The 25,482-nt window shown below is 37.6% G+C and overlaps 1 protein-coding gene across 7 annotated transcripts in view; it reads right to left on the bottom strand.

The window, feature by feature from the left end:
• LOC145986627 (uncharacterized) overlaps window positions 1–25,482 on the bottom strand; it is a 219,896-nt gene that overhangs the window by 160,564 nt on the left and 33,850 nt on the right. For 6 of the 7 annotated variants that reach the window (XM_083120861.1, XM_083120860.1, XM_083120863.1 and 3 more), the window contains exon 2: window positions 2,819–2,899. The exons of the other annotated variant lie outside the window; for it this stretch is intronic. In XM_083120861.1, coding sequence (XP_082976987.1) covers window positions 2,819–2,899 — 81 coding nt within the window. The remainder of the gene's footprint in view (window positions 1–2,818; window positions 2,900–25,482) is intronic. 7 annotated transcript variants of the gene reach the window in all.

Raw genomic sequence — 25,482 nt, 5'->3', positions numbered from 1 at the left:
TGTCCCACAAAGGGGTTTACACTATTTCAATGTTAATAACAGAGAAAGTATTACAGATAACCTGATGGAACTTTTTGTATCTGGATCTGTCATGATTAGTGCTTGTTGCCATTCATTTGTTTTTCTTTAATTTCAGTTCAGTTGCCAGTAGTGACAAGTAATTGACAAGATGGGTGGAAACCTTTCCGCTGAGCAACGGAAGTGGATTTCAAAGTGTTTTTGGAAATGTGAGAACATGAAAGAATTGCAGAGACGATGGCAGGCAGAATTTGATGTATGGACTTCTTGGAGGATCTTGTGAAAGTTTGTACCACTGCTTCCATCCCTCTTTCGTCCGATACTGATTTCTTCCTGCCACACCGCCCCAGATCATACACAGTTCCTTACCTCCAGGGCCGTATCAAGGTTTGTGGAGGCCCCTGGGCAAAATGTTTTGTGGGGGCCCCCATTCTTTTATTATTTTTTACTAGGAGCTTTATTAACTCAATATGTTAACCACCAATTTTCAGCAGTTGAAATGGTAGACCTGATATTAGATTTAGTAGTCATTCACTATCGAACATATCGCAGATAGGTTTGCAGGGAGAATAGCGCAGTAAAATAAAGTTACACGGCGAAAATTGTAGCGCTATAGCAGCAGTAAAATTCTGCGTCTAAATATCTACAGTATATTACGAAGAGTGAACACCGTAACTACAATATATAGTAAATACTAAGGGGGTTCAGACGGAAACAGAGAACTGAGCAGTAGACTGTACTTACGTACATAATTTATTATAAATGATATTATTTACAATGAAGAGTCAATGTGTCACTACATATGCACGGTCCATCTACTGGATAATTACTGACAGGTTCATTGTGGAAATTGTAGTAACTACACTTTCTTCAAGAAAATTCCCAAAGGTTTAACACTTATAGTAGACACACTTTTCCTGCCTTTTTCGCCGAAAAATCATCTACTATATCATCGAAGTCCAATTCACGAAGAAGTTCATGTTCAATGCTTAATAAACAAATATTGGATAAGCGATCCTGTCCCATGGCAGCACGAAGCCAGTTCTTCACTAATTTTCATTTTTGATGTTATTAACTAAAGAAAGTCATGTACTTTGTAGGATTATTTATTATCTTAATCGTATCTGAGAATTGACTGTTTGAATAAGTGTGCCTTATTTCCACACCATAGCCAAATCAATCCATGGTATAAAGTATACTGAGTTTCAAATATCTACAAACAGATCGACTGAGAGCTGTGTTACAATTGGATCCAGAAGAGTGTAGACATACGACAATATTGAATTTTTATTTTATTTTTAAAATACAACTTCTTATGTAATTTTTCACAAGCACAGCCAACTGGTTAAAAGATTTTTTGATGGAGGCTCTTCACAGCTTCCTTTTGGTGGGGGCCCCGGGGCAATTGCCCCAGTTGCCCATAGGTTAATCCGGCCCTGCTTCCCTCTCAAACTTGTCGCGTAATTTCGTAATTGTTACACGTGACGGTGGCGCAGTATCAAATTCTGCCCGCCATCGTCTCTGCACTTCTCTCATGTTCTCACATTTCCAAAAACACTTTAAAATCCACTTCCGTTGCTCAACGGAAAGGTTCCCAGCCATCTTGTCAATTACTTGTCACTATTGGCAACTGAACTGAAATTAAAGAAAAACAAATGAATGGCAACAAGCACTAATCATGTCAGATCCAGATACAAAAAGTTCCATCACGTTATCTGTAATATTTTCACTGTTATTAACATTCAAATAGTGTAAACCCCTCTGTGGGACACCCTGTATATGAATAAATATAATGCAAAAATTTAATAAAAGACAGCGGGAGAGATCGTACGAACGAAAATCTACTCCATTGCAAAATTCTTTCTTCATTCTCACAAGACGGACGGGCTATTTTTTTTAACTTGTGTAAAACTCCAAGGTATGTTTCTTAAAGTACTGGGAGTATAAAAATTGGCTATAATTATTGCGAAAGTAGAGAACAACGTCTGTGAAAAGAAAGGGACCGCAAAACACCCCTTTAAAGGTTTCATCCCAGCATTCGCGTGAAGAGATGACATTACCACTGACATCAGTCGAGATGACTAACCACGGTATTTGAACCTGAGACCTCACAAATGCGAATCGGCTAGATAAGGCAAGGAAGAAAAACTGGATAAACCATGTCTTAATATGTAATATTTTTTAAGAAAGTTACTGTTTGAACAAGGAACAGTATAATAATTCAGTCGGACATTTATAAAGCAGAGGCTATTGTAAATTTTCAGATACTGAGACAATACAAGGCCAAATATGGGTAAACCTAACACCTCCGTATGGCACAACAGCGCTTTGACTGCCGTTTTGACAAGCATTTCTTTCGGCAAAGAGTGGTCAGAGCATTGAGTTCCAACGCCACTGTTCTCTACTTCTCAAACTAGCTACCAAATTTTCCACATAAGGTGAGACAACACCCACATTTCTGGTGTTCCTTGCACGGATCGGACCCGGATGGGCTCGTAAAGAGATAGAGCGCTAACTACTGGGTTATGCAAATTAACCCGTAGCAGAAACGATGAAAACTACTTGTTTGAATGCAGAATGTCCTCACAATTTATCTTAAGAATAATCATAAAATGGAGAATCGGGAAGTTTTTATAAAGGGTAACAAACCTACAAGCTGTTAATAAAAAAAATAATTGTTGACACAGAGTGTGCTGCTGTTATCTGTTATAAATCGGATCATCAATAACTGAAGAAGTGTCTCTGCATAAATTACATGTATATGCATCTACAAAATTGAATATTATGAAATATCACTAACAGTCAAACCTTAAAACGTTTCCATCACTTATTCTATACCACTTGGGCCACATTTTCATGGTAGCCTTGCAACGAAATTCACCTGAAACGAAAAATTCTTAATGTTACATTGTATCTTGATTGTTGAAAACTTTTTCTTAATTTTAAATTTTTGTGTATGTGTGTGTGTTAGGGAGAGAGATGGGGTTGGAAGAAAACCTAACTGCAAAAATTATGTACTCCATAATCCATATCAATTCTAAAGAAATATGTATTATTTAGGTATAAACATTGTTTCCTAAATATTTAAGGATCAATTAAAAAAACTGACGAAAGAATAAACGCATGTCATGACCGGTGTGAAAGAATTACTTTGTGTGAAGCAGCATTTCAGAGGTGTACGATTGGATTAGGTTCCAGAACTTTGCAATGAGTAAGATCCCATAAATGTATAGCCGGAACTAAAATTCCTGTTATTTCTGTCATTACGGAAAAGAAAGTGACAAAAAGTGGACACGAGAAAGAAAAGGGACAGAAATTCATCAAATGGGAAAATATCGAAGAGAGAATGGGAGGAATTAAAAGAAAAGACAAAGATGAATTGAGAGAAAAAGTATGACAACTTTAGAAGGAAAGATAAAGAGAGAAATGAAAATGCGAGAAAAAGAAAGAACGAGAAGGGAAGAAAAATAGAAACTTATGGAGAGGCAGAATTAAAAGGAGAGAGGTGGAGTAAGTTAAAGAAAGTGGACAGCGAGAGAGTGAAAGAGATGAACAAAAGGTAAAAGAGAGTGAAAAGGAAAAATGACAAGACAGGGAAGAGAGTAGAACGAAAAAGGAAACGAAGATATGGATAGAGGTATACAAACAAAAGGAACGAGAAAAAGAGAAATGAACACGAGAAATTAATGAAAAGAAAAGCAAGAGAGAAGTGTCAAATATGAATAACGCAACTAATTTTCTAGCCGGCCAAAATGTTTTTTGTGTCCTAGGGTGCATTTTAAAGACTACAATTTTCCCTTCCACAGAATTCGACCCAAAAGGGATGAGGAGACAGGTGAGTGGAGAAGGTTACATAATGTAGAACTACACAATTTGTATTCGTGTCCAGATATTATTAGAGTAACTAAATCTAGAAGATTTAAATGGGCAGGCCATGCGACACGAATGGGAGAGGAAAGAAGAGTTTACAGGATTATTGTTGGAAAACCTGATGGTAAGAGACCTGTAGTAAGGTCAAGACGAAGATGGAGGGATAACGTTGAGATGGACCTAAAGGTAATATGTAAGGATGGAAATGATTGGATTGACCTTGCTCAGGATAGGGACAGATGGAAGACTTGTGTTGCTGCAGCAGTGCTAAAGACAGGTTTTTTTTCTTTAGTCAGTTCCCAAGTAATCATCATTTATCCTCGTCATTGTCGTTAAAAAAAAGAAGTAGGAAACGCAACGCTAAAAACGAATGAAATAAAATAATTGGTGTTCTACAAACAAGGCACCAGAGAATTTAAAGCAGATAGGGATTATCAAGACAATGGAAATGGCTGAAGACCAACACACTTCCACCGGCAAATTGACCTGAATACGAGAGAAGAGGTGGTCTCTCGAAGGTAGTGTTAGACGAAACGAAAAAAGCACTAAACAATGGATAGTGTCCAATTAACATTGCATGTTAATACAGCCATAACTAATTTTACAGGCCTTAAGGTGGAATTGAAATTGGTGCTACGATTCGGGCGCTGCGAAGTATAAATGGTTCAGAATTCACTGTGACACACCCAGCATATAAGAATATCGCTCTGTGGATAGATATGGTCTATCCCCAGCCGCCACCACCACCCGTTGGAAGGAGAGACTGACTTGCCCAAGGCTTTTGCCTCGCATGATCACCTGCGGGAAGGGGGGATATTAGTTATCCCGGAGGCAGGGAAGGAACGGCTCAATTTCCCTTTGGAACATCTGCTTCGTCTCCCACGGCCCTGTTCCGGCGGTCACTAACTCCCGATATGGATCGCTGATGCGCCGGGGGTGTTTCAACATCACATTCGCTTCTGCGTCTCCCGTGGAAATTGTTGGCAGTACATCATGAATTTTTAAGCCCGGCATCAGATTTGACTTCCGGTCTCAACACTGCGGTGAAGCGAAGTGTGGAAATGTGCATCAAGCATTTATGCACAACCACAATAAAATCCGCAATGCAGACGCGAAAAACAAGATATAGATTTAATTATATTTTGTCCAAATTTTTCTCATTTCATTCTACTTTATTCTCCCCTACTTTTATTCATATTTTGCCTCACAGTTTGCTGCGAACGTTCAAGAAAAGATTTACACTCTCGTTTGATTCCGACCAAGATATTTATATATCTCTTCGAAATTCTTTCATCAATTTTATGTAAACATCATTCATCCTGATCGTCCTGATTATCCTCAAGTGGCAGAAAAGCGACGTAAAAATAAAAATAATACAAGCAGAACAAATACGATTTTTCATATTCTAAATACATTTCCAGATGTGTTATCCTTTCATAGTTTTTCTGTTTAGTTTGTTATGTTTACTTGCCTATATTTCTTAGTCGATGTGGTTTTTCTAATTTATATTACCTTTTTTGAATTTGTCAAAGTTGTCCATTTTTTTCATATACGAGGGTAAGTCTATTTGTAGGTCAAAAACGTTTCTTAAAAAAAAAATCTAAGTGAGCTACTGACTTGAAAACCGTTTATATTTTCATCATCATCCCCACCAACATTCATATACTTATCCCATTCATTCATCAGTCTCACAAAACCATTTGCATAAAAGTATTTGTGCTGCTTTAGCGACCACTGTCGCACCTCACGTTCAAAATCATAGACTAATCATCTGCAAAATGTTTGACTGTTCTCTCAAAAATTTATCGACCCAGTTGTGCAACGCTTTGCGTGACAAACACTTCTTACCGTAAATAAGAAACATTTCCTTGTGAATACTCTTTGCAGGAAGTCATTTTGCCCACTAAAAACGCACATCATCACGCTGCTTTTCTAACTGCACACCTCAAACATGGTCGCCATTTTTAAACTGAGCTGCCCATGCGTGCGTCTGCTATCTAGCGACTGCTAACTGAATATCATCCAAGTTGGATTGTGCTTCCACCTAATGACATCTTTGGAAACTACTCACTACTACTTTCAGCTATTCCACACTAGTTTGTGGCCTATTTATGTTTCTAATGCTTTTTCACGTCTTATTTGAAGATTTCATTACCCCTAGAACTCACAAAAGCCCCGTATCAAATAGCGAGGAAAATTCAATAAAATATTCATATTATTTCTTACTGGTCAAGTTTTGGATACCTTCCTATTTCACACACACCTTTCTGATTTTATTATTTTTTTATCTTGGGTTTTATCAAAGTTTTGTAGTTCAATTAAAAGATCTTTCCCTTTCACTTCGATATGTATCATTTTTATGTTTCCGTGTTTATTAAAGTTTATTCTGTATTTTTTATTTGTCTTGTTTATTTTGTTATCAATTTCATCTTTATCGCGATATTCGTTTTTCTATTACCCCAAAGTTTTACTTTTTATTTTGTTTACGTTTATCTTAACTCGTTCTTAAATTTATTTATACTTCCATTGGTAATTTAGTAGTTATTTATTCATCTTATACAATGTTGTGTGCAGAAACCCTCACGATAGCACGATTTATAATGATAATTCTAACACAATGAAATGACTCAGTATAGATGCAATATCGGGAAGATACAATTTCAGTGTTGACTATTTGCTAAACCTGTAGTTCTAAATCTTATTAGCCTGTGCACTTTGGGGCAGCACATGAAAGCAGATATGAGTGCAGGGAGAAATACATACAAATAAATTAATTTACAGAGGTTAACACAATTTATGAAGGATCGCCCGTACCACAGATAAGGCTGTGCCAGTACCTTCTCAAACGAATGCAGATCCTGAAAGCTATGCAACCCTCATGTCGGCTGAACGTTACAGGCAGGTCTACATTCAAGCAGTCAGTGCTCAACTTCCCATTTACCGTCCTCCCTGGTGTGAATGAGTAAACCAATCACGTCTGCTTGGAGTATGTGTGAGCAAAACCTGATCCGTAATAATCAATAGCAACCTAATCACCATGCAAATTTCCGTTTATGATCAAAATTCAAAGTACATACACAGTCCGTATATACAATTTGTGATTCTCTAAGCTTGATTGATAGATAATAAAAGACATTGGGAATAACAGCCAGGTCAGTTACTGATATGCTTCCAAATTTTCAAGAGCTAACGCGAATCCAAGAGATTGATTGATTGAATTTAAAATTTTTGGTGCGTCAGCACTTAGGCTATTTTATCTCCAGATAAACTGGTCTTCATAAAATTAAATCATCAATAAATGTTTTGTATTGTTTTCCGGTTACTAAAGTCCGCATTAATACGTATTTAGATTAATCGCAACGATACGTGTGTATTATGATTACATAAAAGAAGAAACACTAAAATGCTAGTGCTGTGACCCGGTAAATATGTAATGCGGCATTATTATTGTTTCTTGTTTTTAGTTTGGAAATACACAAAACAGGTTAAAAATACCAACAAAAATTATAAATTTACGACCGGTTCGACAAACCTGGTCTGATCAATGAAAGAATAAGAATAAATAATAGAAAAAGTGCAGAAAACGAGAAATGAAGGATTTGTCTTCTATTTTTGGTTATAAATATATTTAAATTTTAATCTGTTTTCATAACTGAGTTGATGTTTTAAGTCCACTTTATGCACAGTAAGGCTAATCGTGACTGGACCTACAGTTTAAAGTTGGATCCAAACCACTATGTGCCTCCACCGGGTATCGAACCCGGGACCCCCTTGATTACAAGGCGACGACGCTAAAACTGCGCCATTGGGTAGGCATGTGCTAATTATGAAAATAAATAAAACTAATATAATGAAAGTGAATTTAGAAAATGATAGAACATCTCTTTCTTCTTAGGAATTTATTATATGTTCCTGAACACAAAACGAAGTAATTACTACGGATCGCTTTTAGTATCGCAACTTCAAATTGAACTTCTATCGACAGACCAACGTGTTCTTTAATCACTAATATATTAGCCAAACGGAGGTTCAGCCACTTTAAGAAGAAAAACACCTTCCTTCTGAAACCCACTTGAAGTTGACACTGAACTTCGAGAATGAATGATGAACGATTTGGATAAGAGTTCGTATGTAGCTACCAGACACAATTGATTGATTTCTTCCTTCAGTTCCGTCTTCCACCCTCTCGTGATGGATGTGGTCCACCGTCACACGTAGGCTTCAAATTAAGATCTCATAACGCACAGAAAAAATAAATCATATTTCTGGAAAGAACATTCACTTGTGGGTGACAGAATGGAGCTATTTTTATGAAAGCAAAGATAGGTGTAGTTTTTATTTTTAATTATTTTACTTAGCTATTCTGCCATTTTTGACTAATCGCGAAGATGATGATGAATGGTGATAAGAAAACGGTGAAATGTTAGGACATGTTCATGAACTGTGTAGGGAAGACTTTCACTTATCCTTTGCATAATTTCACCTCAAAACTTTCAAAATTAACTTGTGCGAAAACTGTTGATTATGAACATTAATTCATATCTTTCTCAGATGTTTCAGAATTCCATCGCCGTTCGCAAAGAAATAAAAACATTTCTCAAACGATTACATTTTCGTGATTTCATTAGATAAGAAATTTCTGTAACCTTGTGCTGCCATCTTTGAACAAAAACATAAACTTGAGTTTTGCAGAGTTACAAAAATTTACATTAAATTCTCATTTTTTCAAATAAACTGTCAGGAACGACAATAGGAGTTTTACTAGACAAGTGCATATTTGCCTAGCTGTAGCAACAACTGCTATAACTGTAGCATGCATATATATATATATATATATATATATATATATATATATATATATATAGTATGTATGTATGGGGGTGTATGTTTGTCTAAGTGTGAGGAGAAAAAGAGAGAAGTCCCGTTGGTCAAGTCGTCGGGTTGAGATCTCATCAGCGGATTGTTCAGCGCATTACGATACCAGGGGTTCCGGGTTCGAATCCTAAATAAGCCATGCATGTTATTTGTTTCTTTCGTTGAAAATTAAAGGGTAAAAGTTAATAATTGAAAAAATGAAAAATAAGATGATTTTTTTAAACATCGGAAGTTGTCTAACTGCCACGGGGGAGAACAGAGTTCAATTCCCCGTTGGATAATTCCAGGTTGGAATCTCTCTCTCCATATTCCTGCATTGGATGGCTCTGGGGTTCACTCAGCCTTTAATAAATGGGTACCCGGCTGCAACTCTGGGGGAGCGTGGTGATGTTCGCATCACCTCCACAAATGGTAGAGATTTGAACGTGTGAGTTCCTATCTCCAGTGGCGTAAATAACACCTCCGCGGTGCGGGGGCAAGAGCTTCGGGGACACAGAAAGAATGATAAATTAAGAAACACCGATTGTTCACAAAAGTTTTCCCTTCGGCGTTAAAATATATTTTCAACCAAACATTTTATATTTTTATTCCACTACAACTGCAAACAGAAAATGTTTTAATCACTAGAAAAGTAAAAAGTGGATTGCCAGATTAGAAGAAAACCTTAATTAGTAGAATGGAAATTGATTATGTCGCCTAAGGGTAGACGACAGGCAAAAAAGTGATGACCTTCACCCCTCCCCGCCCCTACTTACCGCCGGGGTTTCAGCAAGGTTTGGTGAAACTGTAATACTCCCGTATCATGTTAAGTTTCTTTTGTAGCTGTTATGTTAATGAAGTGAGAAATGTTTAAAAACAAACGTCTAAGTGGTGCTGGATTTCGAAAAAGGAAAAAAAAAGAAGAAAAGGCAAAGAAATATCCTAAGATCCAATCCATGTTTAAACTTGGCAACAGTAGTCGTTGGCGGATTTAGCGGGAGGGGCAGGTGCCCCAGTAGTGGGGTTTGTGGTGGGATAAACCCGAGAAAGTATGAACCCCCCTCAAGCAGATTTGCTTACACTTAAAACTAGCTCAACATGCCTACATGAGCTTTTTGCTCAAGTGTGGAATCTTGTCTAATCCAAGATTTTTGTGAAAATGCCCTCGGGAATTTCCTCAGAAAGTATGACCCCCTCAGATTGATGAGGTTACACTTACAAAAGGCACTTCTGTGAGATTGTTGTCCATAAATTTGTTAAAAATATGCCCCTTTTGATATTTTTTTTGACCACACCTGAAACTACGCCAAGATGCTTATAAGAGCCACACCTACACCCACCCACACATATTTACTTCCGGTTCACTTCCGGTCTACTTCCGGTCCACTTCCGGTCTACTTCCGGTTTACTTCCGGTCCACTTCCGGTTTACTTCCGGTCCACTTCCGGTTTGCCTACTTCCGGTCTACTTGTGGCCAAGTTGTGGCCTATTTCTGATATTTTTATCCAGTATAGAGTTTTGATTTGAACCCCAAGAAATTGTATATAAATACCAATGCCAAAAATATCAACACATACACACACACACACACATACACACACACACACACACACACACACATATACATACACATACACACATACACACATACTCACACATACAAAGGACAGTGTTGAACCCAACTGATATTTTTATCCAGTATAGAATTTTGAATTGAATCCCAAGAAATTGTATATAAATACCAAAGCCAAAAATATTAAGTGTATACACACATACACACATACACACACATACAAAGCACAGTGTTGAACCCAACTGATATTTTTATCCAGCATAAAGTTTTGAATTGAAACCCAGGAAATTGTATATAATAAACAACAGCAAAAATGCCGAATCAAAAATATTGTAATCAGTGCAATAAAAATATATCCAGCCCCAATTGGGCCAAGCATCAAAAAATTTGTAATCCAGACAAATACAAAACTCCCACAAAAATTTGCCCCAAATGCAATAGAAAATATAGCATGGAATATTTCACATATACACATAAAGATACTTGCTCTGTACAGTCATCAGCACAACCATCCACATCTGGTCTGAAAAGAAAGCACGAAGCACCTCTTAATGCCAGAGCAGCAAAACAGCCACGCCATGAACCTATCCGTAGCAGTTTTAATGGCCAATTAAGAGATTACCCGTTTGTATCAGAGCCAAGATGTGGCATTGAGAATTTCTTGAACAGTATAAATCCTGATCTCCAGGCAATTCTAAATGCACAAAATAGCTCTTATAAACTGTCCCTCAAATTGTTTGTACAATATAAGAAACCAAATGGCACAAAATTTACACAGCCCCACATAACAGAAACTGTACCTGTATATTCAAATGCAAATTCAGACACAATAATAAGCAGCTTGATAAATCAACTGAATATCAAACACTCTGAATTTGCAGCAAAAGAGTCCGGATGGAGCCTATGCGGATCTCCACACAAGTTATATGTTAATATTTCTGAATTCACTCCATTACAAGGATCTACATATGTACCATTACCTGCAAATATCAAAAACAGAAGAGCCGTGGTTAATATAGAAAATACCGACCAGAAATGTTTTCTGTGGTGTATATTAGCTGCTTTGTTTCTAGTTTCAAGGCATCCTGAGAGAATAAGTTATTACAAACAACATGAACATCTTTTTGACGATGCATTGGAGGGTTTGGAATATCCAATGTCAGTTCAGAATATTGATAAATTTGAAAAAAGGGCCAGGCACATCAATGGCAAACAATTATCTATTAATGTATTTATTTGTTCCACTGGCAATTGTCCGATAGCACCTCTCAGAATCAGTACAATTGATGATGAATCTGCAATTCCGATTGATCTGCTCTTAATTGAAGGAGATAGCACATACCATTACACTCTGATACATAATCTTGAAGCTTTAGTGAGAACACAACTAGACAAATATAAAAAAATATTTAAGTTGTGCAGAAGATGCTTAACTGTATTTGATGGTAGAAAAATGGTAAATGGTGTTTGTGAAGAGAGTGCAGAAATTGCTAAAAACAAGTTAATTGAGCATCTGAAATACTGTGGCAACCATAAACCTGTTCATATGGTGATGCCCAATCCAAGTGAAAATTGCAAATTCAAAAAGTATGAAGCCTTGTTGGAACACCCAGCATATATTGTCTGTGATTTCGAATCGAACCTCAAACCTATTGCATTCTGTAGCCCAGATCCAGAAGAATCTTCAAGTACACCGTACCAACAACATGAACCTTCCAGTTTTTGTTGTGTGGTTATACGGGATGGTGTTGTTATTAAAGAATATTCATACAAGGGACCAAATGCCATCAAAGAATTTGCACATATAATAGAAAATGTGTGCCGTGACATAGCATCTAACATCTTATTAATATCAAAGCCTATGCTGCCTTTAACAGAGGAACAGATTGAAGATTTCAACAATGCAGAAAAATGCCCGGTATGTGATTGTGAATTTTCAGATACAAATATCAAGGTGAAACACCATTCTCATACAGATGGTAAATTCTTAATGGCCCTGTGTAATAGCTGTAATATTAAGATCAAGAGACCAAGATTTATCCCCATATTTTGCCATGGAGCATCCAATTATGATTTCCATCATCTGATCAGGTACGAGGGGTTTGAGAAGCAGAATTTAAACATTTTAGCTGAAAATGATGAGAAATATATATCTATTAGCAAGATAATTAAAGTTCATGGTGTTCCTTTTCACATAAGATTTCTTGATTCTTACAGATTTTTACCTGCTAGCTTGGCTACACTGGCCTCTCAATTATCTGATGATGACTTGAAAATCACACGTGCTATGTTTCCAAATCTGGACCTGAAATTAATTAGGCGGAAGGGTGTATATCCATATGACTATGTCACAGATTTTTCTAAATTTGATGAGTGTTCCCTGCCACCGCAAGAAGCATTTTATAGCAAAATCAGAGGATCTGGAATCAGTGATGAAGATTATCACCATGCCAAATTGATGTGGAACAGTTTAAAATGCAAGACATTTGGTGATTATCACATGGCATATTTGAAACTTGATGTCACCCTCTTAGCTGATATATTGCAGGCATTCAGAAAATCTTCCATGCAAAATTATAAGCTGGACCCATTGTATTTTTACAGTGCCCCTGGTCTAGCATGGGCCGCAATGTTTTTCAACACTAAAATGCAATTGGATCTGATCCACGATCAAGATAAGTATCTGTTTATGGAGAAATGTATAAGAGGAGGGATGGTGCAATGTTCCCAGAGATATGCCAGAGCAAATAACAAGCATATGCCTGATTATGATCCAGCACGGCCATCAAATTATATAACGTATGTAGATGCAAACAACCTCTATGGTCATGCCATGATGGATAAACTGCCATATGCAGAGCTTGAAAGGGTTGAAGATTTCAATATTGAGGATCTTCAGAATTTTGATGACAGTGAATATGGCCTCTTCTTAGAGGTTGATCTGACAATTCCTGATCATTTGCACAATAAATTTTCTGATTTGTCCCCAATTCCCGAGGTTCAGTACTCACCTGGCTCTAAACAGAAGAAGCTCATGATGACTCTGGAGCCGAAACAGGATTATGTCATATATTACAAAAACCTACAGTTCTTGATGAAACATGGTGTTCAAGTGACCAAAGTTGGAAAAGTCTTAAGGTTCAGGCACTCAGAATGGTTGAAACCCTACATTGACACAAACACGGAGCTTCGAACATCTGCAAAGAGCCAATTTGATAAGGGCTTGTTTAAATTGATGGTGAATTCAGTGTATGGCAAAACAATTGAAAATGTCAGAAAACATACCGATGTTAAAATAATTACTGACCCCAGCCGGAGCAAAAAATTGGTTGCAAAGCCCAACTTCAATTACAGAAGAATTTATGATGAGGACATGGCACTTTTCAACATGTTGAAAACAAAGATTAAGTTTGATAAACCTATTTATGTAGGGGCTGTGATATTGGAATTGTCCAAATTACATATGTTAATATTGTATTATGATGTGCTGAAACCTTTTTATGGTGATCGTGTAAAATTATTGTACATGGATACGGATAGTTTTATTCTTGATATTCAAACAGAAGATGTTTATCAAGATATGTCACAGCCTGAATTGTTTCAATACTTTGATACCAGTGAACATACAAAGATTCAACACCACCACAACAAAAAGGTGCCTGGCAAGTTAAAAGATGAGACACTTGGTGATGTTATTGTGGAATTTGCTGGGTTAAGTGCCAAGATGTACAGTTTTAAAACATGTAGTGCTGTTGTCAAAAAAGGCCAAGGGCATTGGCAGAGTAACTGTTGAAAAAGATCTCCAATTTGAAGATTATAAAAATTGCATCAAATCACAGAGTTCAATCAGAACATCAGAAAATAGAATCCAGAGTGAGGATCACTTGCTGACTTCAAATATTGTAACAAAAGTGGCCCTGGACCCACATGATGACAAGAGATGCATTTTGTCATGTAACATACATACTCTACCTTGGGGGCATTGTGATTTGAAAAATGGGAAACAATGCCCAATTCCAGAGCATGATTTGAAATAAATAAACATGCCTATGAACTTATTTGGGTTCAAGAAACAAGCTATTATGGACCTGCCCACACCACAACCCTCTCCTGATTTTCAATCTGTAATGTCTAAACTGAGTGGCTTGTTAATTATTCATCTGAACAGCATACTTACAGATAATAATGAAGAAACAGGCAAGACATTGTACATATTTAACAATAATTTAAATCATTACCAATTACCTGTAGGTGGGCAATTGCAATTTATTACAACCCCTGAGGGTGATGTCAAGATTTCAGTAGGGAGAAATATTTATAGAATTAAGCACTCAAACATGGTTTCTGGCACTGTATATACTGTTTCTGCTGGTGACTGCTTATATATTGAGGTCCCTGGATCTTATGACAAGCTTATACCCTTTTTTATAGAATTAAGAATCAGATACTCTATAATAAATAACCACTAAAAGAAAATGCCTAATGATATATTTGGCCATACAAGGCATGAAGATCACAGTGATGAGATTCTGATGCTTGATGTCAGAGTCAAGAAATTAAGAAGTGATTTACAAGCTTTACAAACTACACTCAATGCCAGTCTTCAATTAGAAATTACAAATTTACAATCACAATGCATGGACCCTCTTCTTAAAATTGATTCTGAACTCAAAGTGCTGCTTCAGAAATATACTGATTTGGCAACATTAGATAATTTTCAAAGTTTAGAAGAAGCTGTAGCAGCTCTTCAAGCCAAATTTAAGACCCAGGCTAACAACTCTGATCAATTGAAACAACAATTGGAAGAGCAAATAAATAATGTCCAGGCACAGCTCCAAACAATTGTCAAAAGCATAAAATCACAAGAAGATTTTGATCTAGTGATTTCCACTCTAAAAGAACAGATTCAGTCACTCCAGATACCTAACCTGGACCCTCTGCACAATGCCATAGCCGAGGTTAAAGAAAAAATTGAGACACTTGAAAATTTTATGAACAACTTGCCATCTTCTGATGCTTTGAATGCAATAACTCGGAGTGTAGCAAACATCAAGCTGCAACTCGAAACATATGAAGATTTTGGAAAAATTCAAAGTACCATAACCCATCTTGAAGGTACCATAGCAGCAGTGCAAAGTGATTTGGCAAATGTACAAGAAACTCGCCTGCCCGGTATTGTAGACACACTTGTTAGTGTCCAGCAACAGATCACAAAGCTTGAAAACCTCAATACTGAATCTGAACTATCTCATTTTCATCACTTGATAGATGATATTCAAACAAAACTTGAAATTTTACAACGATCAACACCCACTCAGGCAGATATAGCCCTGCTCCAAAATGCTATGCAAAATGTGGCTGATGCTTCTGAATTAAACAATGTGAAATTGGCACTTGAATTTTTGCAAAATACAGTATCAAATCTTCCTACATCACAGGAACTTAAAAATATTAAGAGGGCAGTGAATCGCATATTGAAATCAGAAGATATCAAGAATATCCAGACAGAGATCAAACAACTCACTCAGACAGTGGCCACTCTTCCAACCAATCAACATATTAATGAACTGCATGCCCTGTTTGAGGATATCAGAAGACAGGTCCATGATCTTACTGCTCAAAATTCAAAATTGGCAGTTGTTGAAAATTTGCAACAAATTGTAGCTAATATCAAGCAACAGCTAGGAACCATGGAATCCAATCAAGCAAATGCTCTGTCTGTTTTTGCCACCCAGCTTCAAGAGATTGTGCAACAATACAAGAAACTTATTGTGGACATAAAGATCAAGCCAGGCCACGATGATGTTGTTAGGACCATCAATGAGCACCTTGAATCTGTAACAAGCAGATTGCTTACAGCAGAAAAGGAAATAACAGGCATAATCGAGAATCCAAAACATACAGTAATTCTTGAATTGTACAGCATCCCCAACAAAGAATATGATTCACCATTTACACCAGGTGGCAAAATATATATGCTGTCCCCTGCACAATTTTATTACCAGTTTTTTGTTGGGGGCACATTGAGACCAATCAAGATCAAATATTGGCATCAGCCACAGGCACACCACTACCCTACCTTATCAATAACAAATGCTGACAACAAAGTGAAAATCACCAGTGTAGAGTTAGAGGATTTTACAGACCCCAATACATTAGAAACAGCATATGTTGAAGATGATGGATCTCTGGAATTTAAAATACAAATAGGGGACAAATTATATTTAGAAAATCCTGCAGTCTCAGCTGCTGAACACCCTATAGTTGCAATATTCTTGTTTACATATCATGTCTAGACAAATTATTGTTGATGAATTACACAGACAGGCCAGACATAATTTTAAGAGGCTCCCAGTAGTCACAAAGGGCATAGATGATTTATGGCAGAGCGACTTGATTGAGTTGTCAAGTGGGCAGTTGAAAAACTTAGACAAAATCAACAAGGGCTACAAGTATCTACTCACTGTAATAGACACATTTTCAAAATTTGCCTGGGCTGTGCCACTCAAATCCAAGACTGGAAAATGTGTTACAGAAGCTATCAGGACAATCATCAATCAGAGTGGAAGATCCCCGCGCTATTTGCAAACTGATAATGGCAAAGAATTTTATAATTCAGTGTTTCAACAATTTATTAAAAGCCAGGCAATAAAACATTACTCGAGTTACAGTGATCTCAAAGCCTCAATTGTAGAGAGATTCAACAGAACCTTAAAAAATCTTATGTATAAACAATTCACACTTCAAGGTAATTATAAATGGATTAATATTCTTCCAGAACTTCTACATAAATATAACAACTCGGTCCATTCCACAATCAACATGAAACCCTCCGAAGTAACTTCATCTGATGAGCAAAAATTGATCAGGACTGTTTATTATCCTAGATACCAGGCAACAACAAGAAGGGCCAAATACAGGGTGGGTGATCAAGTAAGAATAAGTAAATATAAGCACTTATTCAAAAGAGGCTTTACAAGAAACTGGAGTACTGAATTATTTACAGTGGTTCAAGTTAAACCCGGGACCCTTAACACATATATAATAAAAGATCACCGAGGAGAAATTCTCAAAGGCAGGTTCTATGAACAAGAGCTCAGCAAAACTAAACAGCCTGACACATATCTCATAGAAAAAATTATCCGCAGAAAAGGCAACAAGTTATTTGTCAAATGGCTGGGTCATCCGGAAAACAGCTGGATCGATGCAGACAAAATGATAATATGAGCACCTGGGATGTTATAAAAAGGCTGCCAGAGCCTGAACAACAAAATAAGAGAAATGGAAAATTGCTGCCTGATAATATTAGGTGTCTTATTGTTGGGCCATCTGCTTGTGGTAAAACTACACTAATGGTTGATAATTTTTTATTGGCACCCAACTGGTTAGACTGGAAAAACAGGCACTTGTATGTCTTCTCTAAGAGCTTGGAACAATTAAAATATCAGCAGCTGATGAAGCTATATGATGGATTGGATATAGCCACTTTTGTACCAGATGTTAAGCCACTCCATGAATGTCTCGATAATTCTGTTGTTGTGTTTGATGATCTTATACTGGATAATCAAAACAAGGTTAGAAATTTTTTTACACAGGGGCGGCACAAAAACATTGATTGCTTCTACCTGGCACAGACTTTTTCTAAAATACCGAAGCAGCTGATCCGAGACAACAGCAATTTTATATGTGTGTTTCATCAAGATCATACCAACCTCAAACACATACACGATGAATATGTAGGTGGGGACTTGAGCTACAATGATTTTTCCAAGTTTTGCAGCAGGTGCTGGAACCAGGACAGTTATGGGTTTGTCACAATTGATATGACAAGAACACCTAATACTGGCAAATACAGAAATAAAATCAACGATTTTCTAGACGTTGAGACGTATATAAATAACCATGAAACGACCAGTCATTGACGATCTTAAGTTAAGAGATTATCTTGTAAAAAGATTTAAGGGATGGAAATCAGAGAACCGGGGAATTTATGAAAAACACAAACAAACAGAACAGCCTGTAATTGATGCTATTAATAATTTAGGTAAGAATATCAAAACTGTTACAGAGCAGAATCAAGATTTGATTACAGAGCTTGTACCTGTAGCTGCTAGGAACATATTAGATTATCCATTCACCCCACTTTCCAGTATTCATACACCTAGTCCTGTTGCTCCTAGAAGAATTGAAGCTACTCAGGATCCTATTGAATTGGGTCTTCTTGCTCAAAAATATTTAACCACACCTAAAGACAACAAAGATGAGGTGTTTGGCTTATATGCTGACACAGAGCTTGACGGCAGCATCATTCATAGAATTGGCAATTTCAGAGTAACATTTATGGGGGATGATATAATTGTTTATTCAGAATCTCGTCTCGGAGAAAAAGGTGCTTTTGTTAAGTACACCGGCACACCTGGGTTGTGGGAACTGATAACTAGGAAAAGGCCTGGCAGCTATACAGATCAAGATTATGAGGATTACAAAGAAATATTAATAAAATCAGATGCTCTATACCAGAACAATGATCCCACACAAAAAAGAGTCAAGTCTAGCAGTGGAGCAAAATACAATAATTTAATCAAGCCCATATGGTCACAGATCAAGACTGGCAGTGGAATCAAACAATACAACACCCTGCCCAAAGAATTTGTGTGGGTTGATGATGTCAGGAAACTTGTAGATAGGTTGCTGGTGATAGCTGGGGAGGAAAATGCCGGCAACAACAATTTTTACAATGAAAAGGTTGGAATTATGGACATGATAAGCACAAAATTGTCTAATTTTATAGTGAATGACCCTAAGGGGATTGGATATCTCATAAAAATTATTAATACTCTACCACCTAAATTTTGGAATATTTCTGAGGGTCGGGGCCTTGTTAATGACATTATAAACAAGCTGCCATTTGAACTACATATTCCAGGCTATCAGTATTGTGGTCCAGGCACAAAATTGGATCATAGATTAAACAGAGGTGATCCTGGTGTTAATCCTCTAGATGCTGCTTGCAGAGACCATGACATAGCATACAACACACATACTGATCTTGACAAGAGACATGTTGCAGACAAGAAATTAGAAGAGGCTGCATTTGGTAGATTTGTAAGCAAAGATGCTTCTTTGAGTGAGAGAATATCAGCATTGGGAACCACCATAGCTATGAGCACCAAACAAAAACTGGGGTGGGGGCTGTGAATATGTATATAATAAACCTACAATGAAGGCCAAGGGTGTTATGTATCAAATACCTTATGCAGGTCTCAAATCTCTTAAAACTATTGATAGTCTCTTGACCAAAAAGCAGCGCAAGAAAAAAAGCTCTTGTCTTGCAAAGGGCCATGGTATGAAATTATTACTTAGTACCCCCCAATTAAAAAAATTACAGCAATCAAGAAAAAAATCACATACAGGGGGATTCATATTTACCATCCCTGCCATCTTAGCTGCACTCGGGGCTGTTGGGAGCTTGGCTGGGGGATCAGCTGCCATAGCAAAAACAGTAATAGATGCCAAGAAAAATAGGGCAGAATTAGATGAGCAGAGGCGCCATAACCTGGCCATGGAGAAAAAAGGCAAAGGTGTTAAGAGAGCCATGAGTAAGTTTAAAAAAAACAAGAGCCGCTTACAAACCAAGATATTGAAGCTTTAATCAAGCCACTGGGCATCAAACATTTTAGGGGTGTGTACATGTCTGATTCTTTACCGGAACAACCACTCAACAAAGAGTGTGGCATTGTTAATTTGGATGAGTACAAAAATCAGGGCACTCACTGGATTTGTTATCTTAAATATTTAAACAATAATGCATTTGTGTTTGATTCATTTGGAGGTGTTCCACCTGAAAATTTAGTAAAATATCTAAAATCGGCTAATCTTTATTACAATAATGCCCGTATTCAAAACTTCAAAGATGTTAATTGCGGACATTTGTGTTTATCTGTTCTGAGATATATGTCTCAAATAAATAAACCATCAATTGAAAATTTTCAAAAAGCCTTGTGGTATTTAAAACATCATGGGGGTATTCCATCTCACCAGCCAAAATTCAATATTGAAACTCAAATTGCATGATGACATAGTGTATCCCAAAACAATAGCTCTCAGAGCATTTTACGGCATGTACCTGATCCCCAATATTACACACCACAACAATACAATTGCAGTAGGGGATCAAAAAATTGTCATCACTCCAGGGCAATATAATCTGTCCACTCTAAATGCTCAATTACCCAGAGGTGTAGTGTTAAGTCAAAATTCTGTCACTCACAGAGTAGAGATTGTATCTGCTACAGAGACAGTGCATCTGGGTACTATAGGAGAGCTGTTAGGCTTTGAGAACAACACAAAACTTGAAGCGGCCATCAAACACACTGCTATGAATATACCCAAATTCTTAGCCATAGAGACTCTGAATATTCACTGTAATGTGGCTGAGGGTATGATTACCAAATCAAATGGCATAGGCACTCACAAACAAACCGGCATCATTGCAACATTCAAACCTAATTCCGAATTCATGGAGCCGATCATCTACAATCCATCCCCAACATTATATTTTCCTGTATGCCACAACAGAATAGATTACATTGAATTGATGGTCACTAATGAAAAAGAAGAATTAGTTGATTTTGCTGGAGCCACAACAACTGCTATCATAGAGATTAACATTTAAATAAAAATACATACAATGGAAAATATTGAGAGTTATGAGCTACAATCATTCCCCCCAAACAGGAGGACATTTGCAAATTTAAATCAACCCAACACGGAAATCGAGGTTGATCTTGATGTAGGGGATGGATTTATACACCCTTACAGAGCAGATCTATACATCAAATTTGATGTTGTAAAGCTCGATGGAACAGATTATCCGGCAAATTCAAATATAAGACTTGTAGACAATTTTGTGCCGCATCTGTTCTCTGAAATTGAGATCAGAAAACATGGTGTTGTTATAAACAGAATAGATTATCCCGGCATTACCTCCACAGCTTTGGCCACATTAAAATTATCCAAAACCGAAGCTTCTTACTACAAAATAGGCGGATTTGAGGCTGGTGATAAGATATTATCTAAGAGCCACACAGTGCTGTTCCCCATGCGCCTGTTGCCAGGATTCTTCTCGGATTACAAAGAAATTATGTGGAAGGGCGGGTTAAGAATTACATTTAGAAGAGCTGCCAATGATAATAATGCTTTGATGAGGTACAGCACATTAAACCCTACAGGGGAAGCTATGCCTAATACCTTACCAGATGCAGGCAAATGCATTATTCAGACTATGGAGCTAAGAATCCCAGTTGTTGAATATGAAGCCAGTTATGCTCTTAAATACAAAGCTGATATAATAAAAAATCCACAGATTCCTCTGCAATTTTATACATATCAATGTGTACAGAAGCCCGCATCTGGCACATATTATGAATTTGATGCCACAAATTCATTCTCTAGTATTCAATACGACATGCCTGATTTTGTGGTGGTACTGTTTCAGACTGGGAGACACAACAATCAGGAAAAAAATTCGAGTAGATTTGATAACTGCAACATCAAGAACATATATCTTAAAAATGGCAGAAATGAGGTATTCCCTAGAGAAAATTACAATTTAGACATTTCCAAGGATGATTTCCTCAAATTATATGAGGCATTTACATCCTTCAAAAGGGTCACTACTGGCAGTACTGATATGTACTACACTCCAGATGAATTCAAAACACGGAGACCCATGTTTGTCATCAACACTTCAAAAAGAAAACAAGTTGTGGTTAATGACAGGACAAACATTAAAATTATCTGTGAATTCCACGATGCATTACCTGAAGACACCATATGCAGTGTCATTCTCATAGGTGAAAAATCATATGTTTATGATGTAAGAAATGAGCGGGTCACAGAGCAATTCTAGAGGTCTCTGCATATTGCATTGTCTTAGTACTAGATATGCAAGTTGAGCCTGGTGTCCAATTGAACTCAAACCGGAAGTAGACCGGAAGTGGACCGGAAGTAAACCGGAAGTGAACCGGAAGTGAACCGGAAGTGAACCGGAAGTAAACCGGAAGTGAACCGGAAGTGAACCGGAAGTAGACCGGAAGTGGACCGGAAGTGAACCGGAAGTAAATATGTGTGGGTGGGTGTGGGTGGGTGTAGGTGTGGCTCTTATAAGCATCTTGGCGTAGTTTCAGGTGTGGTCAAAAAAAATATCAAAAGGGGCATATTTTTAACAAATTTATGGACAACAATCTCACAGAAGTGCCTTTTGTAAGTGTAACCTCATCAATCTGAGGGGGTCATACTTTCTGAGGAAATTCCCGAGGGCATTTTCACAAAAATCTTGGATTAGACAAGATTCCACACTTGAGCAAAAAGCTCATGTAGGCATGTTGAGCTAGTTTTAAGTGTAAGCAAATCTGCTTGAGGGGGGTTCATACTTTCTCGGGTTTATCCCACCACAAACCCCACTACTTGCCCCTTCCAAAATGAGGGACTAAGTATTTTAAAAGTTATTGATAGCATACTATCTACCATTCATCATCCTCGCGATTAGCCAAAGGGACAGAAAAAGTTACGTAAAATAAACTAAATCAACCAATCAGTCTTTGTTAGAGAAAAAATTATTGACCACAAGTATAATTTATTGCCTTCTTATTAACTTCTTGACCTACTTGTAGATTTCTTTACTTTTCCTTGATTTCCATGACTTTCTTGACTGGCAAACACCCTGATTAACTCTATACCCATGCTTTACAATCAAATTATATTGAATAAGAATGGGAAACACCTTGTTCCATCAGACAAGAAATTCCACTCAGGCATTGAACAGTGACATCACAAATTGGTCCCAAAAAATTGTTCATTAATTGCTTCCATTTTCCCGTTTGTTTAATAGCAGGACAAACCTTTTCCTTTTTGGGCAATGACTAAATCAAAATAAGTTTCACTATTGAGTTTGGAAGCGCAGTCCACAGACTTGTAACTTGCATGTTTTTTCTGTTACGCATTTCCCTAATTAATATTATCTGACGCTCAAAATGTAGGACATTTATGATATTTTCCAAAATTCCTCCCGGACGCCGGTCTTAAGGCTTAAATGTAGGACATGTCCGGGAAAAACCGGACGTCTGGTAACCCTACGCACAACAGAAAGTTGCGGGGGCTCAAAGCGTGTTAGTTCCGCTACTGCCTATCTCTACATACCCCCGCGTGCCTTCCAGGTTTGTTGCAAAGCTCAAGGGGTAGCTTTACCTTATGCGTATGTGTGCGCGTGCATAGATACACATAAACGCTTAAAATAAAAACTTAACTGAATGTGGATTTTGACGAGAGGGGGGACAAAAGGGTACTTTTCCCACCGCCATTGTGGAATTTTTGAAGGGCCCCTCCCCAAACACCTCCCAAATATCTGTCAATACTTCAAGTAAACATATGATGCCGTGACCACAACTCCAACTTGTTTTCCTGTCCCCATCCCACCTAAAACTCTCGTCTGCAACCCTTGCGAAAAGTAATTCCTCCAACCCCTCCCCATTTCCCTTTGGCTGTTCGTGATAACCAAATACAATCACAAGCGACCACACAATTACACGACCGGGGCGACATCTGTGATTATCGGGTCAACTGAGTGCTGCAGTACGTCTCCGTGAAAATTCATTTGTTTTGCGACCCCTAAATTTAGGTAAAATCTAAAATTGATGAGGGGGCATGGACCCTTTGTCACTTCCTCTCCCTCCCTCCAATTTCGATTTCGTGGCTTCATCGCATGCACCAAATCTAACGTAATGGCTTTCCTGATGACGGCCGAGGAAATTAAGAACCATTATAGACCTTGTGCATTGCGCAGGCGCGTGTTCGTGATCCGGCGATTCTTCCTGGCCCTCCTACGGAGCAGTGTTGCCACGCGAGGGAAACATTTTCCATTATACTGGGAAATTTGAAGGGAGTTTTTTTAATAAGAGGGAAAAGAAATAAAAAAGGACACGTAGTGTCAAGTCTGAGGAGGGGTTGCACAGGACCTTTGGCCAATCCCAGTCGAGCCGTTTTCGAAATTTCCTCTCCTTTCCTTGAAAAAAAATGCTATTTGATATGATACATCTGCTTAAAATTCCTTCTATACTCCGTCCTAGGAGTCTGACGAGCAATGCCACGCATAAGGGTAGAGAAAGGGAGAAAGCAGTGGGCGCTGCTGTAAACTACTGGTAGCTGCAGCTGCCTTGTCCCCTCCATGAAATCCCTTTACCTCTCAGGCGTTCATTGCACAGCGGACTTGTTTTCGTTCGCTTGCTCCACAGACTACTGGAACACAATGTGGAGAATTTGCGTGACATAGTGTAGTTTGCTTTCACTGTTGTCTGTATATTCGCAATAGTTTCGTGGCTTTGTAAGTCTATTTTCTATCACAAATATCTACGTAGATAACAGGGAAAGCAAGTCACACGAAAATTCATGAGTACTGTAGAAGGAATTCAAAGCAGGTGTAATTTTTCTATTTTGAATGTCATACCGGCCTTTTTGAAAGCAGAGGAATTTCCGAAAACTTAAGTCTGAAGAGAATGACCCCTCCCCACCCCAAACACATACACACGTTCGAGATGACTAAATATACTAAATCGTTGATGGTTTTCCTCTATATTCCACGTTTAAAAATTAATTCCCGCACTAACTTCTAAAATCAACTATCAAGACCTTCAAAAGTAGCAATATGAAATTGACAATTTCCCACCTTAATGTCTAAATTTAGTTAATCACCTCTGAGAAATGTAGGATTAAAAGTAACTATTCATTTAACCTAATTGGCCTCAGTTACAAATAATGTCCCCTCCATCAGTACAAAGAACTTAAATCCTCAACTGACAAGTGCTTCAAAAATTATGTTCAGTTTTCTCTACGCTTATATTAGAATGTTAATCCACTTGCTAGAATCATCTAGTGGTTAGATCCAGTGCAAAGAAACAGGGGAGGCAAGACAAAAATATATCAGGGAAATAAATTAAGCTAACATTGAGAATATAATGACAATAGTTATTAGGAGGGAGAGACCGAGAGGGGGGGGGAGGAGCAAATAAGGAATCTGGGAACTTTTCTACATTATGTCTGGGCAAAGAGAGCAAAGAAGCTCAGTGGTGATAGCGAAAATGTGTGACAGGGGGATACTAAATAAATAAATA

The sequence above is a fragment of the Lepisma saccharinum genome, chromosome 4, assembly GCF_977018435.1.
Source record: "Lepisma saccharinum chromosome 4, izLepSacc3.1, whole genome shotgun sequence".
Lineage (NCBI taxonomy): Eukaryota > Metazoa > Arthropoda > Insecta > Zygentoma > Lepismatidae > Lepisma > Lepisma saccharinum.
This window is presented reverse-complemented; position numbering and strand designations above follow the sequence as displayed.